The sequence below is a fragment of the Urocitellus parryii genome, chromosome 4, assembly GCF_045843805.1.
Source record: "Urocitellus parryii isolate mUroPar1 chromosome 4, mUroPar1.hap1, whole genome shotgun sequence".
Taxonomy (NCBI): domain Eukaryota; kingdom Metazoa; phylum Chordata; class Mammalia; order Rodentia; family Sciuridae; genus Urocitellus; species Urocitellus parryii.
Genome location: NC_135534.1, coordinates 173324047 through 173343599, shown reverse-complemented (window position 1 = coordinate 173343599; position 19553 = coordinate 173324047). Strand labels below are relative to the sequence as shown.

Below are 19553 nucleotides of genomic sequence, written 5' to 3'. Positions count from 1 at the left end.
TTTAGCTCCCGCCGCTGGGCGGTCAACTAGCGCGGGCCTGGCGGAACGGGGCGGCGCACGGAGACCGCGAGGCGACCGGGAGCGGCTGGGCCCCCGGCGGCGCGCCCCTCGGCCGGGCGGGGAGCCGCGCCAGTCGGAGTCCCAGGCCGCGCGCGGCCTGCCTCGCTCTCAGCGTCCATCTGTCCGGAGTGCAGCCAGCGGACATGACCGATCCACCAGGGGCGCCGCCACCGCCGGCGCTCGCAGGCCGCGGGTGAAGAAGGTTCGTCCCCGCTCGACGCGGAGCGAGAAGGTGACCCAGGCCGAGGAAGCGCCCCGGGCCAAGGAGGAGACCCGGGCGGAAGAGGTGGCACCGACTGGAGAGGTGACCCAAGCCCAAGAAATGGCGGCAGCCGAGCTCTGCGTGACCATCACCCACAGTAAGTGACTGGCGGCTAGTTGGGCTCAGTGCAGGACTCGGAAGGCCCCACGGGGTCTGTGGATTTGGCCATGTGTCTCCGGAAGTGTATGTCCTTAGGTTTGTCCGGCGTCCGGAAGTGTGGGTTCTTAGCTGTGTCCATGGGCTGGCTTTTGTCTGGGTCTTGTGTCATCACACCTTCCTTGTGACAGGTGTATTTTTTCTCTAACTATTTGCTGAATCGTGGATGTTGGAACGTGTTCGCACATCTTGGGCTTAGTTGTTTGCTTGCGCAGTTATTGTGGGGTTTTTTGTAAGACTTGTGTTGAGCCACATTATGTCTGACTGTTGTGCGTCTGGACACCTACGTGTGTGATGACTATGAACTTCGTGCGTGGTGAGCTGTTCATTATTTATTGAGTGCCTTCTCTGTGTTGGATGCTTCGTGCCCGCTGTTTAAGTTGGCCATGGGTCCAAGCATTAACTTTGGGCACTCGTTGAAGTTGACTAAACAATGTCTGTACACTGGAGAGCTGAGTAGATGAGGTTTTTTTCAGAACCAGCTAGGGGAGATCCTAGTCTTCAAACCTGGAAGCCAGGATTCTAGATCCTGCAATTTTGCGTGACACTGAAATAGATGTCTCCTTTTAAGGCATCTCTTTTTTTCTCTGTAGCATTCATTGGTAACCCCTGCCCCTGGTCACTAATCCCATTTTATGGAGCTGTTGGGAGAGTTCAAGTCTTGGCATAAGATGAATGTGAGGAATCAGATGGATTTGAGGCCAGTTCAAGGCACTGGACACAGGCTACCTGCTGTCTCTCCACTTACCTAGAGAAGAATTGGCATCCATATTTTGTTTTGTTTTAGGTACCAGGGATTGATCTCGGGGCGCTTAATCACTGAGCCACATCCCCAGCCCTATTTTGTATTTTATTTAGAGACAGGGTCTCACTGAGTTGCTTAGTGCTTTGCTTTTGCTGAGGCTGGCTTTGAACTCAAGATCCTGCTTGCCCCACCAGGCCCAGCTTGTTTTTGTTTTATTTTTTTTTAATCTCTTCTGTTTGACTATATTCATTCATTCGTCTTTACTGAGCACCAATTATGGTGTACCTAAGTGTGCCCATTGAGAGAGACTTGGAGAAAAACAGTCCCTAGCCCATTATAGCAAGAGAGACAAGATAGTACAATTCAGAGTTCAGGGCAGTCAGACTATGGGAGGCAGATAGCTTCTGATGAGAAGTGTGAACTTCGGAATCAGATAGATCTGAGGCCAAATTCTGACACCCCTTCCCCTATTTGGTCTCCATAAGAAAGTTTCCGGGGTGTGTGTGTGTGTGTGTGTGTGTGTGTGTGTGTGTGTGTTGAGGCTATTGATTGAACCCAGGGCCTCAGGGCCTTGCATATGCTAGACAAGAGCTCTCCTACTAGCTAAATTCCTTCATAGAGAAGTCTTTTTTTTTTTTTGGTGCTGGGGATTGAACTGAGGGGTGCTTTACTGCTTAATGACATCCCCAGTCTCTCTTAATTTTTTATTTTCAGACAAAGTCTCACTAAGTTGCTTAGGGTCTCACTAAATTGCTGAGACTGGCCTTGAATTTATGATCCTCCTGCCTCAGTCTCCCAAGTCTCTAGGATCACAGGCGTGTTCCACCATGCCAACTCATAGGATTCTTAATTAATTAGGACTGAGGTCAATTTGTTTATCTATGAAATAGGGAATGATAGTACCTACTTCATGGGATCGTTCTGAGGGTTAAATAAGATAATAAATGAAATAAGTCTAGTACAGTTCTACTCTTTGTGTGTGTGTGTGTGTGTGTGTGTGTGTGTGTGTGTGTGTATTTAGTTGTAGATGGACACATACTTTTATTTTTATGTGGTGCCTGAGGCTCAAACCCAGTGCCTCACACGTGCGTGCGAGGCATGTGCTCTACCGCTGAGCCACAACCCCAGCCTCTACTCTTTTTTTTTTTTTTTTTTAGTATTTATCTTTTTAGTTATAGTTGGACACAATACCTGTATTCCATTCATTTATTTTTATGTGGTGCTGAGGATCGAACCCAGGGCCCCATGCATACTAGGCAAGTGCTCTATCTCTGAGCCACAATCCCAGCCCATCTTCTACTATTAAGTGCTTAAAATGTTAGGTCTCAGGCTAGGGTCATGCCTCCATTGGTAGAGTGCTTGCCTAGCATGTGTGAGGTACTGGTTTGATTCTCAGCACCCATATATAAGTAAATAAATAAAGGTCAATCAACAACTAAAAAAATTTATTAAAAAAATGTTAGGTCTCATTACAATTATTCATTCTTATGGTGGAGGAAACAAAAATCCTTGAGCAGGTCACTGGAGGAAAGCTGGGCAGATCTCAGCAGGCACTTTGAAGTGGATAGAATTTGAGAATAGCCCTTGAATGCCGGGTAAAAATGTAATAAAGTTTCATCCTTTATTGTTTTCTGTGAAACAGTTATTTTCATCAAATGCTTTTTTTTTCTCTCTAGACAATGAGAAGTATGACCTTCATGTTACCCCACAGCAAGGCAGCAATGAACCAATTGTCCAAGACCTGGCCCAGGTTGTGGAAGAAGCCACAGGGGTTCCACTGGCTTTTCAGAAACTCATATTTAAGGGTAGGTGTTTCTCTTCTTGCTTTGAGCCATTATGGCTAAAGGACAGACTTAAAACAGGTTAACCTTACCTAACAGTAACTTTCAGTTTTCAAACTGGGGCAATTTTTGTTTATTTGTTCGTTTACTCATTCCTTTAAAAATATTGAGGACCTGCTATATATATGGGAACTTTTCAAACATCTGAGTAGGTATCAGGTTTGAAGTAACATTACAGAAATCTTACCCCTTTTTTTGGCATTAGAGTTCGAACCCAAGGGCACTTAACCACTGAACCATATCCCCAGACTTTTTTATTTAGAGACAAGGTCTCACTGAATTGCTTAGGGCTTCGCTAAGTTACCGAGGCTGGCTTTGAACTCATAATCTTCCTGTCTTAGCCTCCGGAGCCACTGGGATTACAGGCATGCTCCACTACACCTGGCAAAAATCTTACCAATTTTGATAAAGCATGAGCAGTCTTTTCTGGCTAGGCTAGATCCTTTTTCTAAGTGTGTTCACCTGTTATCCCCTACCACTTCAATAATTTGTATTGAAATTACTATTAAATGATTTTTTTTCTTAATTTTTAAAAATCTGATTTCTTTTGTTAAGATTACAAACTCCATGAGGTCAGAGATACTGCTACATTTTAGTGCTTGGCATTGTTCAGACTATGTAGGTTTTGAACTTGGATGTGACAGGTCATTGGATAGTGCTGATTTCCACTAGGGCTCACCCTATCCCCACTCATGTCCCTGCCTTCCTGCTCCCATAAGAACCCATTATTCTTGTATTTAATAGGCATAGATAGATCTCATTGGGTGTCCATATGAATTTAATAATAGGAATAATTTATTTATTTGCTTATTTATTTTGCAGTACCAGGGATTTAATGCAGGTACTCCTACCAGTTTGCCACAAACCCAGCCCTTTTTATTTTTTTTTAAATTTGAGATAGAGTCTCCGTAAGTAGACGAGGCTGGCCCCAAACTTTCAATCCTGCCTTAGCCTCCCAAGTAGCTGGGATTAAGGCATGTGCCACCAATGTCTAATTTCTCTATATATTTAATAGTGCAACTCCTTGACTTTTTAAAAGCATTTTATCTCTGAATTATAAAGACAACAGAAATTTGTATTTTAAAACAGAAGAAAGCACAAAAAAGAAAATGTTCCTCTGGACAAGGGCTTTTTTCTTCTTCTTTTTCATGCTGGGGATCAGATTCAGCACTCTACCACCTGACTTACATCTCTAGCCCCCTACATTTTATAATTTTTTTTCTTATAACATTAGGTCATCAACATTCATTGTGGCAGTAAGTTTCCTGAAAAATGGACTTTAATGACTACTACTTTTCTTCTTCACTTCTTTCTTTTTTTTTTTTTTGGTGTGGTAAGTACTGAAGAACCCAGCCAGGGGCACTGAGTATAATCCCCAGTTGTTTTTATTTTATTTTGATATAGGGTCTTGCTGAGTTGCTGAAGCTGGCCTCACACTTGGTGATCCTCTTGCTTCAGCCTCCAGAGTTGCTAGGATTACAGGCATGTGCCACCACACACAGCTCAAAGTCTTCTATTGTACAGATATATAGTTAATTATTTTCCTATTCCTGAATATTTGGCTCTTTGTAGTTTCTGACTATTGTAAGATTGTTCTGAATATTATTGTTTAAGAGTTATTGTGTAGTATTATGTGTGTTCAGTTATATCTAGAAGTGAAATTACTGGATTGACACTTTCAAAAAAGGTTATACCAATTTCTCTCTTCTTATTAGTGAACACACTTGTATATTTTCTATACCTTTGCTGAAATCTATTTCAGTGTTGTACATTTGTTACAACCTGGCATACCTTTCTTCTCTTTTCAGGAAAATCTTTGAAGGAAATGGAGACACCATTGTCAGCACTTGGAATACAAAATGGCTGCCGGGTCATGTTAATTGGAGAAAAGGTAAATTGTTTTTTCCACCAGAATTCCTCAGAATCAAAAGTCTTTATACGTGTCTGTCTGGATGGCCAAATTTGGGATCCAGATTCTGCATTGGTGAAACGCCTCTTTACCCCCAGTTTGTATCTTCCTGCTTGTTGATGAGGGTTTTTGCTTTAGAAATTAGGAACTGTTATGTTGCCTCAAATAACATGGCCTTTGTTTTGGTGGTGGAATCTCACTTTGATTAAAATGGTGCCTAGACAGGCCTTATTAGAATTGGAATTTGCAAGAGAGCTTTATGTTGAGTCTGCAGATATTAAAGTACTGCACACCAGTTTTAAGAGCCTATTTCTCTTTAACCATCCATTTTACTAAAAAGTCTCCCACAAGAGGAAAACCTTCTTTGACCAAAAGAAAGTTTCAGATTAAAGAACTAAAGGGGAAAAGAGTCAGTTTGTGACAGGTGAAGGCAGTGGTCCCTGAGGTGATGAGAGAACACTGTGGCCATCCCTGCATTGTGACACAGTGGAATTGTTGGGCATATGAAGTTTCCTTACTTTGAGTGGCGTGGCTAAGTAGAGGAGGGCCAGAGATTAACAAAGTGGAGTCAAAAATCTAATCCAGACTTGGAACTATCAATAGACACAGACTCAGGATTTGGCCACAAAGAGAAATGGATAATTTAAGATAGTATAACAAAGCAGGAAGCTGCTTGTCCTGGGTACCAAGTGTTTAGGTGAAAGAATGGAAAAGACTCTAAATTTTTTGCTGAAGCGGCAAGGAGAATGGCGATGAGCACCAGGCAAAATCCATGGGTTCAGTTTGAAGAAGTGATGGGACCTCTAGGTACTGTCACAGAGTGTGTAAAGCCAAAGCTGAATTCCATTCTGCTCCATCTTATCTGAGCTGTGTGACCTTAGGTTACTTTACTAAGTTAGCCTCGGTTTTATCATCTATAAAACAGTACCTCCCTTCTAAGGTTGTGGTAAGGCTTAAAAAACAATACAAGTAACATGCTTAGGATAGTGCCTACTATGTAGGGAGTGTTCAATATAAGTATTCAGCATTGTCATCATCTTATTGAATAGGAAAACTCAACTCAAGGGTGACATTTAGGAATTCCATTTAAAAGGAGTTGTCAAATTCCACCTGTCTTGCCATTTGTACTCCTTAGAGGTATTTGCATTAATTTGTTTGCCCTCCAGTCTGTTGATCAGCCCAAGGCTGAGGCTGAATCTAGATTGGCTCCATTCTCTTAGCTCTAGGTGCCAGGACACTCACCAAAATGTTGCCTTAACATCTTCCTTTTCCTTGAACGGGAGTCTTTGTAGATAGAAAACCTTGACATATAACACTTTTATTTGCTTTTAAAGAAGCAGCAGAGTTACGGCCTTTCAAGGTGAGCATTTTAGCCCAGTTGTGGCCAGATTTTCTTATGATACAGGCTACTAATCCTGGTGATTATTATTGTTTTTGTTTTGTTTTGTTTTTGTATTTTGCAGTGCCAGGGATCAAACCCAGTGCTGCCTATGCTATGCAAGTAGCACTAAGCTATACTCCAGCCCTGATCTTGGTGATTAGTGACTTCGTTTTATTCATCATTTTAGAACAGTCCAGAGGAAGAGGCTGAATTAAAGAAGTTGAAAGATTTGGAGAAGTCAGTGGAGAAGATAGCTGACCACCTGGAAGATCTGAATAAAGAACTTACTGGAATCCAGCAGGTAACTTTCCTCGTAAACTTTTCCACCTTTTGTAAGAACTTTGTGGATATCATGTGTGGTGACAAGGGTAGGCTCTGTATTCAGACACCCTGTGATCAGATTCTTGCCCTGCCCCGCCCTGCCATTCCCTGCCTCTCCCCCTCTCTCTCCTCTTCCCCTCTTCTCCCTGTCCAACAAACATTCTACTTCACAACATCCCTAGCTCCGTATCTTTTCTCTTACTTCAGACAAGTTTTTCTCAACTTCCTCATCTCTAAAAAGGAATAATGGTGGTATTTTCCTCTTAGGGTTATTGTATTAAATACTATAGGCTGAGACTGACACATACTGAATGCTTTCTAAGTATTATTTTCATTGTTATGTCAAACCCCAGTTAACATCCATTTGTGCCTACAAGAGAGGACATGTGTGCTTACAATCACAGTGACTTGGGAGGCTGAGGCAGGAGGATTGCAAGTTCAAGACTGGCTTCAGCAACTTAACCAAACCTTCAGCAACTTAATAAGACCATGTCTCAAAATTAAAAAAAAAAAAATGTTTTTTTAAAAAAGGGACTGGGGATATAGCTAAGTGGTAAAGTGCCTCTGGGTTCAATCCCCAGTAACAAGAGAAAGAGGGCTGGGGATGTGGCTCAAGCGGTAGCGCGCTCGCCTGGCATGCGTGCGGCCCAGGTTCGATCCTCAGCACCACATACAAACAAAGATGTTGTGTCCGCCAAATACTAAAAAATAAATATTAAAATTCTCTCTCTCTCTCCCTCTTTTCTCTCTCTCTCTCTCTTTAAGAAACAAAAAAACAAGAGAAAGAAAGGGAGAGCACTTGCCACAGGAGGATCATATTATTGTCTGAAATTGCTCCTCACTGTCCAGGGTGCTTCTATGTATGTAGCAAGACAAGGAATATTTGGTTAAGTCACAGAAGCTCCAAATTCAGCTTGATCTTAGTGGAGTAGTGATGGGGTGGGGCATCCTATTCAAAACCTCATGTTAGAAATGGGATACTGACACCCAATAAAGATTAGGAGTAACCCAAGTCCACCTACTTCTTTTTCCCCTCATTTTATAACATAATTGGTGTGTGTTTGTGTATTAATTATATAAGTGATATGATAGCTGTATAATAAAAGTTTTACATACACACATAATTCCTACACACATAGGTAGTAATATAGGAAATAAAAATTAGCTGTAATGGGCTGGGGATGTGGCTCAAGCGGTAGTGTGCTTGCCTGGCATGCGTGCGGCCCGGGTTCGATCCTCAGCACCACATACCAACAAGAATGTTGTGTCCGCCGAGAACTAGAAAATAAATATTAAAAAAAAAAAAATTAGCTGTAAGGCACAAACTAGTAAATGGCAGTCAGGATTTGAGCCCAGGCCTGTCAGATCCTAAACCTGTGCTCTTAGAATCTGCCTCTTGTGTGCAAGTGTGTACCTGTGATTTAGAGATAACCAATCAAAGCCTGAAATGTGTTTTCTTTAAAATTTTGACATAATATCATATATACTTTGTAAAAAAAATTCTCTTATTAAAGAAACTGAACATTTTCTTACATCATTAAAAATGGTTGTCCTGGGGCTGGGGTTTTTATTCAGTGACAGAACACTTACTTGCCAGCATGCGTGAGAACCTGTTTGATCCCCAGCAGTAGGAAAAAAGGGTCTAAAAATGGTAATGTTTTTTCAAAGATTACATATCTCATCATGTTTGAATGTATCATAGTTTACCTAACCTAGTCTCTTTGTTTACCACCTAACATTATTTTTACCATTATATATAATGCTTCTTTGAATGTCCTTGGACATGAATCTTTTTTTTTGTTATTTCTAGGTTTTGTTTGTAGAATGCATTATTTGAGTAGGAATTGCTGGTTAATATTTTAAGTTCTTGCTCATGTTGTCAAATAGGCATCTAGCTCTTGGCTTTGGTAAACATTCTCAGAGACTTCTGCTTTTTAGCTCATATGACTGACTAATTTGGTCATGAGGCCAGGCAATATGAATAAACAACAAGACAATCTAATGAAAATAATGGCTACTGCCATTTGTTAGCGAAAGTCTTTCCCATGAGTTATGTTAAGCAACTACATATACATTCCCCCTTTTCCTCATAGTAACCCTCTGGAATATGGGTACCATAATCTGTTTTTAAAATGAGGACACTAAGGAGTTAAGTAACTTGCCAAGATCATGAGAATCCTGGGCAGTCAGGATCTGAGCCCAGGTCTATCAGACCCTAAAGCTGATACATTCTCTTTCTCTCTCTTTGCTGGGGATTGAACCCAGGACCTGGTATTTGCTAACCAAGCTCTACACCACTGAATACATCCCATCACCCAAACATATGCCCTTAAAATCTGCCTCTTTATATGAAGGTATATGCTTGTGACTGGGGACTTCACTAGAGCCAGGCCTAATGGCATTTGAAGCCCCAGTGACCCATGAAAGACAGAGCAGCCTGTAGCCTGATAAAACTCTTGGATAGGCCAAGGCCAGCCTTTCTGTTTTCTTCCTGGAGATGAAGTTGTGGGCCTGGCTGGTGACAGTGAACACAGGGCATGGTCACTTAATTGATATTGTGGCACAGTTTTTCATCAGCTTTATGGAACCCTTGCAATAATACATTATTCCTCCACAGGGTTTTCTGGCTAAGGATTTGCAAGCTGAAGCTCTCGGCAAACTTGATAGGCGAGTAAAAGCCACAATTGAGCAGTTTATGAAGATCTTAGAGGAGATTGACACAATGGTATGTAAATATTAAGCTCAAAATAAGTAGTTTTCTTTGACAAGTTAGTTTCACTTTTTTAATAATGAACTCCTAATGTCTGAGCAAACTCATCACTTGAGGATTATTGAGCATCTGCTGCTGTGTGCCAGACACCACGCTAGTTCCTGGGTGAATACACAGACCCATATGACAGTTGCTGATTTCTAAATACTCAGCTCACCAACATAGGTCTTTGTTTTTTTGTATTTGTTTTTGTTTTAGATGTTGACGGACCTTTATTTTAATCATTTATTTATATGTGATGCTGAGAATCGAATCCAGTGCCTCACACATGCTAGGCAAGTGCTCTTCCACTGAGCTACAACCCCAGCCCCTATATAAAGTATCTCAACTTTTTTTTGGTGGTGCTGGCGATTGAACCCAGGGCTTTGTGCATGTGAGGCAAGCACTCTACCAACTGAGCTATATCCTCAGCCCAGGGCTTTTGTCATATACATATATGTAAATAAAATTAGCATCCATAACTCATGAAACTGGGACCCAAGTAGTCTGTGATCTCATGGTCAAAGAAACAGGGCTTTGTATCTCTAGCTTGATGCTTCATTCTTTTTTTTTTTTTTTTTTTTTAAGTTGTAGATGGACACAATACCTTTGTTTATTTTTATGTGGTGCTGGGATCGAACCCAGTGCCTCATGTACGCTAGGCAAGCACTCTATCACTGAGTCACAATCCCAGCCCCATGATGCTTCATTCTTGAGTGTGAACTGCTCTGGGCTTGGGACGCTTATGTTGTAAAAGAAAATATTATCAGAAGGTACTTTTCCTGGCATACTGAGATCATGGTCCGACAAGGACATAGTATCTATACATAGGAAACAGTGAAAGAACAAAGTCTATGTTACAGATCAGTTTTTATGGTTCAGACATTGAGACCAAAGATGCTTTTAGGAATGAGAGCCGTGGAAAGGACTTTGTAAAGTACAGACCTGGAGAAATGATCCCTTAAAATTCACATCTCATTTGTATTAGTGACCTATGATCTGTTTGGTGTGTTGTTTTCTTTTTTATGTATCTCATGTAATTGTCACTGAAGATTATGTGTCAACTTTTCTTCCATAGATCCTACCAGAAAATTTCAAAGACAGTAGGCTAAAAAGGAAGGGTTTGGTGAAAAAAGTTCAGGTGAGTTGTGTGATAGTACATGACAAACTGTTATGTGTTGGGGTTTGTTTATCCGCTTGAAATTTTCCAGTAGTGCAGAAATGTAGTGTTTGGCATGAGTTTTTATTTTTTGTTGTTGTTGTTGTCGTTGTTTTGTTTTTTCAGCATGAAGCCAGAGCATCAGAGAAGAGCCCCCTTTGTGTCTCTTTAGTTTTATTTGAATTTAAACTATTAAGGGAGAAAGTTCACAGAAGAGCAGATAGGCTGACCCCTTACACAATCCCAGGAGGCACCATTTGTGTGTACAGTACCTCCTTCAGTTGTGTTGATGCAATGTCCGTGGCCCCGAGGAAAGACTCTCTGTCCATTACTGCCTCTGGGGGAGTTGTTGAGCTAGAGCGTGGTCAGAAACCCTGACCCTATATTTTCCTCTCCCTCCCTCCTTTACCTTGGAGCCCAGGATGGTACCCATCTCCATCCTTGCACAGTCTGTTTAGAGTGTCACTCACAGGTTCCCCAGAGTGGCTAAGTAAAGAGCTTTGTGTGGGCGGTAGTTGGCTAGCTCTGGAAGAGCCCTCACTGCCATGTATCTATCTTTTAGGCATTCCTAGCTGAGTGTGACACAGTGGAGCAGAACATCTGCCAGGAGACTGAGCGGCTGCAGTCTACAAACTTGGCCCTTGTTGAGTGAGGTGCAGTGGAGAACGGTGCTGACTGAAGAACAGCTCTGTCCTCTCTGGAACAGAAATTGCCTGTTTCTCCATAGCTGTTAAAGGCAACTGGCCAATTATCAATTTTCCTACTCCTACACCACTTCTCAATGAAAAAGTACTATCTTTGCAACCTTAAGTAGAGCTCCTGTCTGTTTTCTTATTCTATTTCTATGTGGCTATACAATCCAGCAGGTGCCTTTTCCCAGCTTTTTTGACCAACTTTCTGCAAGCTGAAGAGTATTTTGGTTTGGTTTGGTTTGGTTTGGTTTGATGAGCCTTAAGAAGGTAAAGTCTTTTGTAGCTATAGTCAGAGAATTTATTTTTAAAAAGTTGAGAGTGGCTCTGCGTGTTCACTGTTTTGAGATTACAAAAGGAACAAGGTAAGGACTTTGGTCTTTATCCTAAGAGATGTGGGCCTTGCCTTTTAAAACTGGTCAACAGGGGCTGGGGCTGGGGCTGGGACTCCTTGATGGAATACTTGCCTAGCACATGCAAGGCGCTGGATTCAATCCTCAGCACCACATAAAAATAAATACATAAAATAAAGAAACAAAACAAAATGGTGATTCCTCATAAAATTAAAAAAAATAATAAAAATAAAACTGGTCAACAGCCAGGCTTGCCGGTGCACACCTGTAATCCCAGTGGCTCAGGAGGCTGAGGCAGGAGGATCATGTGTTCAAAGCCACCCTTAGCAATTTAGTGAGGCTTTAAGCAACTTGGTGAGACCCTGTCTAAAAATAAAATATAAAAAAGGCCGAGGATATAGGTCAATGTTAAGTGCCCCTGAGTTCAAACCCCTGTACCCACGGGGGAAAAACATTATGAGCTGCTGTCGTCTCATTCTTTATCATAGTGCTCAGGAGATAGGCTCCCTATAGGCCGCCCAAGGCCCACTTCATTTGACAGAGAGGGATTCACTGAAGTCCCAGCAGTTTAGGACTGGGTAGGTAAGACCTCAGACCAGGTGGTGGTAGAGATAGTCAAGTGAACAAGGCTCAGGGGCAGCCCCAGCCTACCATAGTCCCAATTTAACCTATAACAATATAGGAGCAAGGAATTGTCAAATTAATTTCTATCTGCTTAAGCTTCTATTATTTTTGGTTTTCTGTCTCTGCCAAACTGAATCTTACATCATTTGTTTGCAGATGGGAAACAAGTTTGTCAATAGTAGTAGAAGGGCCTATAGAAGATTCTTCTCCCAGATCCTGCCACTTGGAATCTATCAGCAACAATCTCTGCCTTTCCTGCTCTGCTTTCTTCTCAATGACATATGGTTTCTTGGAGCATTTCCTGCTCTTTCTAGCCACCTAAAACAGAAATCTGAATCCATGTGAAACAACTGCTCCTGCCTGGTCAGGCCTTTCTCCACACTCCTTTCCCCTGACACCATTATCAAGAGGCAAAAAGGCCAAAAGGGAGGGGGAAGTATTTGGCATGTACCATAAGTTGGGGTCTCTGGTGGGATTTCTAGTGCTCTGTGTCTCTGTGGTCCATGATGTGGATATACATGTGCTGTGTGTGCCTGGAGTTGTGTCTAATGTCATCTAGTTAGCAGATGTTGACCTGAAGAGCAGAAAAGGATCTGGAAGTCATCCTGTTTTGCCAGGAGTTAACTGGACCCCGGGATATCCAAGAGGTTTTCAGGTGACAGTCTAGGTGGCCAGGGTTTAGGGAAGCATTCAGAGGGTTTGGAACAGAAGACCTAGTTCACTGTTCTGTGTAAACTTCCTGAATATAAGCTGTGTTTGTATCAAATTTGTGTGTGTGTCTGCATGCCTCAGAGTGCTGAACAACCCAAGAGAAAGTCACGGAGGGTGTGGTTCCATGAAGGGGGTGAATAAAACTAAACCATACATCTCAATAGTGGCAAAGGATATTGATCTCGGCCAGGTTCCAGGCATTGTCCTGGGGTCAGAGGCTACCTGAAACCTCAAAGGAGACATGAGATAGGGTTGAACACCAGAGGGATAGAAAGGAATTGGACATCGGATTTATAACAGAAATAATAGTGCAAGATTCACCCTCCCAGCCCTCACCATAATCACCTCCCCCAGAGTCCCCAAAGACACTGGTTCACTTCCCTGGGTTGGGCTGGAGCTTTTATTTTATGTCACATCTCCTCCCTGCCCATCACTGTTCTCCAGCTTGAAGCTTCTTGGCTTGAGGCGCTCCTTCAGGGTCAGCATTTGCCATCCTTTATGATCTGGATATCCTTTTTGGTTTCTCTGGGATTACAGGAGACAAGAATGAAGATACCTCTGGGAACTATAACATACCCTTCAAGGACCAGGCCCTATCTGTGCAGATACCCTGCTGAACCCACTCCCATATCCTACAGTGTAGGAATATAGGGCAGATCCCAGGGATCTGTGAGTATTTCTATAACCTTTCCTTCTTACATCTTGCCCCTGGGAGATTTCAGTTTCCTGGGATTTCCACCACCTGTGCATGCTGATGACTGCCAAGTCTGTCTCCTACCTAGACCTCTGTCCTTCCTGACTATGCAGTTGTCCATTGCACATCTCTGGTATATACCAGAGGTTCAATTGTTCACAAACATTGTATCCTGCAAATACTACCTGCACCCTCATAGTTCACATCTTGGCAGTTAACACCACCAGCCACCCAAGCCTGCAATTCTACCATCAATATAGCTCTCTTTTGGGGGGGTGTATGGGGATTGAACTCAGGGGCACTCAACCACTGAGCCCCATCCCTATTTTGTATTTTATTTAGAGACAAGGTCTCACTGAGTTGCTTAGCATCTTGCCATTGCTGAGGCTGGCTTTGAACTCAAAATCCTCCTGCCTCAGCCTCCTGAGCCCCTGGGATTACAGGCGTGTGCTACTGCACCCAGCTCAATGTGTCTCTTAACTATGAGTCTAATTTTGATCTTTTTCTAAACTGGACAGTGTTCTGCTGCTTCTTACAGTTCCTCCAATACAAATTTTCACTTCTGTCTAGAGCTTTGTGGTTTCCAGCCACAAAGAAACTTTCTTTTCTTTCATGAACTCATTTAGCTCTCAAGCTGACTCAGGATTTTATTGGTGAAGAAATGAGACCAAGTAGATGATCGGTTTTACCAAAGTCATGTTCTAGCCTCTTCCTCACCTCTCTGAATTAATTTTTTGCCCTTCCCCCATTCTCCCTTCACACTCCAATTTGTCCACTTTCTTCAAATATACTCTTTCCCTTCCAGGCCTTCCCCAACTCCCTCTCTTCTATCTGGAATTATCTTCCCTACCTCTTCCTTTCTAGCTTATTTCCACTTATCCCTCAGGGCTGAGCTCAGGTATTACCTCCTCCAGGCAGTCTTCCTTGCCTCTGCCCATTCCTTGTTACCATGGTGCCCTGTCCATATGAGCCTTGGGCATTCTGTGGTGCAGTTAGCTGACCATCAACCTGGCTTCCCCCTTAGATTGACTGGATGCTCTAGGAGGCCAGCAGTGCTGTCTAACTTACTGTGCTCTGTTCTGTCCTGTGCCTACCACATAGTAAATATTCAATATAATTATTGTATTCAATATAATTATTGACTATAGAATAAAAGAACATTCTATAGAATGAGGTAACCTAGCAGTCAAGGGCAGAATAAGAAAAAAGAACCCAGGGTTTCTGGCCCCTCTCCTCCACCCCCACCAGCTTCTGGATTTCTGCTTGGAATCATGCCCCCTCTTTCAATTATATTTTGGCTCATTCTGTTAAGAGTAAATGTCACTACTCCACAGGCCAAGCATGTGTGAAGGAAGAAGGAGGTCAATTCTTTTCTCTTTTCAGATTTGTGTGCAGCCAAGATGGGGCCTACCCAAGCAAGCTGAGTTGGGAGGTCTTACATTCGGGTCAAGCAGAGATGACATTCACTGTTGTATGTGACCCCATCAGTGCCACAGACGAGGTTAGGTGTCTGGGAACAATTTGGAGGCTCTGTCATGTGCTCACAGATGGGCTGTGGAGGAGACAGGAGACTCAGAATCAGAGACAATAGGGAGGGATATAGGAGCTCTGCTTGGAGCCTGAGAGGCCCCAGGATGGAGTCAAATTCAAGACAGACTGTGTGTAGGTCTAGTGAAGATAAAACCAGCCCCTTAGGATCCTGTGGTATATTTGTGTGTGTATACATGACCAGGTGCCTGTGGTTGGATGCATACTGAGTATGTTGCTGTGTCTACTGAGGTGTGGGTATCCCAAGTATACTGTGTATTTGTGTGGAGTGAATTTGTGCCCTCAAGTTCTTGGGGACTGGTTCCATTACTCTTCAGAGGATCCAACTAGAACCTCTCTGTTGTCTGATTGAGGACCCCAGGAGACAGAACCCATCATCCTAGGGGGCCCTCTTCCCAGGAGCCCCTGAGCTCACCGTAGCCTATCAAGTCCTTGGAAGGAAGGTACACAGTGTGGGAAGATTGGAGAAATGAGGCAGGGCTTGGAGCTTAATTGAGGCTCAATTTGAAAGAGATTCAGACTATATCTGACAGAACCGGGTCAAGATTGGGCCCTGGCACAGGGAGAAGGGAGAATGAGGCAGTGTGGTGCAGCTGTGAAAGCTCGGGCTAAAGCCCTGTATTCTGCCGGACTAGCTGTGTAAACTTGGATGAGCTATTTCCATTGTTGGAGTATTAGTTTCCTCATGTGTAAAAATCAGGAATGTTCCTTGCATAGGACTAATTGAAATTATGTTAAATATTTGGCTTTTTATCTGGCACCAAGTATGTGGAGCTGGGTTCGTTCTGATGGACTGACAGGAAGATGCTAAGACTGTTGGATGGGAAGGTGGCTTTGAACTTACTCATTCATCTATTTGAAAGGATTGATTGATGTTCCCAAGGATGCCGTCACCACTTCCTTAGGATCACTGGGGATGTCAGACCCAGAAGCAAGGTGGAATAGGCTTCAGGGGCAACTTGATGTTTGTCTACTCTAGAGTGAAGGGATGAATGATGACACCCAGTGGGTAATGACTGGCATTCCATGGGGCCATTCATTGTGCTAGGGTCACCTCTTTGGCCTGAATCATATGGTCTGTCTGTATTACACAAAGCAGAGAAGATGTTCTGTGCTGCTAAACCTTGGTGGGAGAATCTCACTGAGGGAAGAGGCCTTGGAGACCAGGTTGAGACAGATCCCAAGGGCTTTGATGAAAGGGATAGACTTGCTTAGCCTAGAGGGAATAATCTGGGGATCATGCAGGCTCAGGAGTCCACCCTGACCTCCTTGGGAGTCATTAAAGGTATCTAGCAAGAGTGGAGAATAATTCTGGTGTTCCAGCATGGATGAAAGGACTTCTCTCTGCAGAGGGAAGGCCACAATATCAAGCATCTGCCTTACCATTCTTGAGAAAATGTGATTTCCTGCTGACACTGGCACCTCTGAAAAACAAATCAGTAAGAATAAGGTAACGTTGGTCCTAGGTCCCAGATCCTGGGATCTGAGGACTGTTTCTCCTTCTCTGGGAGTCCTGACCCCAACACTACCAATCTGGAATTTCTCAAACAAACCCAGAGGATAGGGTTTCCAGAAAGCTGATGTGATCTTGTGTTACATACATAGTGACAGAAAGTCTTGAATCAGGAAGGTAGTCACCAGCATGTTCCTCATTTAGAGTCCACTGAAATTATGGTGTCCCATGTAATAATATCAACAACTCAGTAGTTACTCTGTGCCAGGCATTGAGAATACATGACTTTAACCACTGTTCAGACCTCTCTTGCTGCTCTGAAGAAAGGAGGGAAGAAAGGAGGCAGTGGTGGATGCTGTGGTCTGCTTCCCTGAGCCCACCCATAGGACTGAGGCACCTGACCTTGGGCTCACTATCTAATATGACCTTGCATGTCCCTAAGTCCAGCTTTTCTTCTGCTCACTGTTCCTGTACAGGAACTGTTTTGGTTCACGCAAAGCCCCTCTCCCTGAAATGTTGCCTACCTCCTTTCTCCTATTGAATCATACCATCCTTTCAAGGCTCAGAAGACTTCCCTGTTGTGTCCCCCATTGTTTCCTGAGCAGACCTGGACTTGGGCTTTGCCACAAAATCACATGCTACCCCACTCACTGGGTCACCCTGCCTCCCTGTGAACCTTGGGTTCTTTGACTCTGTGGCACCCTGGTCAATTCCCACACAAACACTTTACTGAAACCCTCAGAAAACTGGTGCCAGGCTAGGAGTAAGCAGTCTGGACCCATTTCTCATTGCCACAGTGTGTCCCCATTTGAAGAAGTGGATGAGGAAGTGGCCATGAGTCAATGGTCCTGAGGACCTGCCAGGGCCTGCTTTAAAACATTATGACTTCTGTCCAGTTGGATCCCAACTGGTCTCTCCACCCACCCCCATTTACTTTATTCTCAGTATAACAACTAGAGCAATTCTTTAAAAATACAACTCTGCTTCAAAACCCTTCAGTGCCTCCCAGTTCACTTAGGGAAAAGCCAAGTTTTCACATTGGCCCAGGACGCCTTACCCAGTTTAGTTCCTAGTTTGCCTCTTGTCTCTCCTATTGCTGTGTACACTGCACTTCACTGCCCTCCAGCCACACTGGCATCCTCACAGTACCTCAAACTCTCCAGGCATGCTTCTACCTCAGGGCCTTTGCATTGGCTATTCCCTCTGCCTGGAACCCCCCAAATAGCCACATGGCTCACTCATCTCCTTTTTTTCTCGGAGAGATCTCCCCTGACTTAAAATTGCAGTCACCTCCTAATCCCTATTACCCAGCTTGATATTTTTTCCTTTGGCTTTACCACATTTTAGCCTACTCTTTAACATACATTTTACCTATGTTGTTTATTGTCTGTTTCCCTTCATTGGACTTAAGGTCCATCAGGAGTGCTTTGTCTGTTTTTAGTAACTGATGTGTTAAAGGGGTCACAGTGCCTTAGCTGTGAAAGTGCTGATGTATTCCAGCCCCAAGGAAGCCCCACTCCAGATATATGTGTCTAGCCCCACACAAGGATTCTCAGGGAAGGGCTCCCAAATGCTCACATGGCTGTTCATAGACTCAAAGCACAGCATGTCATGGCAGAACAGGAGTCAGAATGTCTCTCAGCATCCACCAGCCCTCAGTGAGCATAGTTGCCTATTGGCCCTGAGGACTGACACCCACTTACTCCTACTGCCCCCTCAACCTCTAGTCCAGTAATTGCCCAGTGCAACAAGAACTGGACAACCTCCTACTGTATAGCTGGAGAAATTGAGGCCCCAAATGGAAGGGGACTTTGGCAATTCTAGGCCAAATTTAGAATCTGAACTCAAATTTCTTTTCTCCTACTCAGGGGTTTGCCCACCACAGTAGAGGGTGTATATGTAGAAGGAAGGATATGCAGAGAGCTGAGTCCTCACGGTGTGTTCCAGGCCTTTCCTCTACCCACACTCCCAAGCTCTCTACCAGTACCACCTTGCCCAAAGTCCAGGTTCTACCCACTCACCTGTGTCCAGAGCGAGGAGGGCAGCCAAGGCCAGGGTGACCACCCATAGACGGACGGCCATGCTGATCCTGAGCTGGTGTGGCCCAAGCTAACTGGGGCCTGGGTGGCAAGGAAGGATGGAAACCTGTTTATAGTGCTGATCCCCACTCTTATCTTATCTGGGGCCAGTTGGAGACAAGAGCGTCACCTCAAGTTAATCCCTGCATCCTGGAACCAGGAAAGGGCTTGTTCAAGACAAATAGATTCTGAGTTTCTGGTGACATGGAGCTGTGGCTATGAGACTGGCAGATTTCTAGAGGGAGCAAATGTTTGGATAACTTGCAAAGTAGACTGGAGCAAGGAAAGGGTAGTTGAAGTAAAAAGAAAAGGGAAGAGAAAGAACAGAAAAAACAGCAAGTAGGAGGAGGCAGAGAAAGGGGGCTGGAGTCATGGATACCTTTGTCAGTACCTCTTCCACCAACTTTGTGACTCAGGAAAGCCATTTTCCTTAACTGGGCCTCAGTTTATCTGTGCACAAAACAGAGATGATAATTCTGACTCAGCCTCTCTTCCAGAACAGCTGTGAAACTGGATTGGTGAGAGCAGATGGGAAACATTTGTTAAGTATGCAGTGAGAGAAATATAAACAAAACTGATTCTTTTTACTTATTTTTTGGTGCCATGAAGTGGGCATAACCAGCAGATAAAATAAAGGCAAAATAAGACTTTTTAAATAGCATGTTTCTCATGCTGCATGTCCTAGCCCCCTGCTCCTGACTCAGAATAAAACATTAGAAGAAAGATACTTTCATGTTTTTCAGGTACTATATGCTCATTTCCATTTTAGGTTAAACACAGGATTCTTTTCAAGAAAAAGCAGTATCTAAAACTTCCCCAT

The 19553-nt window shown here is 43.5% G+C and overlaps 2 protein-coding genes across 2 annotated transcripts; one reads left to right on the top strand and one right to left on the bottom strand.

Moving 5' to 3' along the window:
• The first annotated feature begins 290 nt into the window (after positions 1 to 290).
• Positions 291 to 11393, top strand: Bag1 (BAG cochaperone 1). Its single transcript, XM_026387913.2, has 7 exons — positions 291 to 419; positions 2900 to 3028; positions 4873 to 4955; positions 6542 to 6655; positions 9293 to 9400; positions 10503 to 10565; positions 11146 to 11393. The coding sequence occupies exons 1-7, from the start codon at positions 383 to 385 to the stop codon at positions 11233 to 11235; spliced, it is 624 nt and encodes a 207-aa protein (XP_026243698.2). The 5' UTR covers positions 291 to 382; the 3' UTR covers positions 11236 to 11393.
• A 2046-nt stretch (positions 11394 to 13439) lies between these two features.
• Positions 13440 to 18782, bottom strand: Spink4 (serine peptidase inhibitor Kazal type 4). Its single transcript, XM_026387959.2, has 4 exons — positions 18677 to 18782; positions 16586 to 16626; positions 15094 to 15206; positions 13440 to 13485 (listed from the first exon to the last, which is right to left on the bottom strand). The coding sequence occupies exons 1-4, from the start codon at positions 18735 to 18737 to the stop codon at positions 13440 to 13442; spliced, it is 261 nt and encodes an 86-aa protein (XP_026243744.1). The 5' UTR covers positions 18738 to 18782.
• Between the last annotated feature and the right edge of the window lie 771 nt (positions 18783 to 19553).

Coding starts and splice junctions, on each gene's coding strand:
- Bag1 (XM_026387913.2), top strand. CDS start 383: ATGGCGGCAGCCGAGCTCTGCGTGACCATCACCCACA. Junction 420..2,899: donor CTGCGTGACCATCACCCACA/GTAAGTGACTGG, acceptor TTTTCTCTCTAG/ACAATGAGAAGTATGACCTT. Junction 10,566..11,145: donor GTTTGGTGAAAAAAGTTCAG/GTGAGTTGTGTG, acceptor TCTATCTTTTAG/GCATTCCTAGCTGAGTGTGA.
- Spink4 (XM_026387959.2), bottom strand. CDS start 18,737: ATGGCCGTCCGTCTATGGGTGGTCACCCTGGCCTTGGCTGCCCTCCTC. Junction 15,207..16,585: donor ATCACATTTTCTCAAGAATG/GTAAGGCAGATG, acceptor TCTCCTCCACAG/CCCATCTGTGAGCACATGAC. Junction 13,486..15,093: donor CATCTCTGCTTGACCCGAAT/GTAAGACCTCCC, acceptor CTGTAATCCCAG/AGAAACCAAAAAGGATATCC.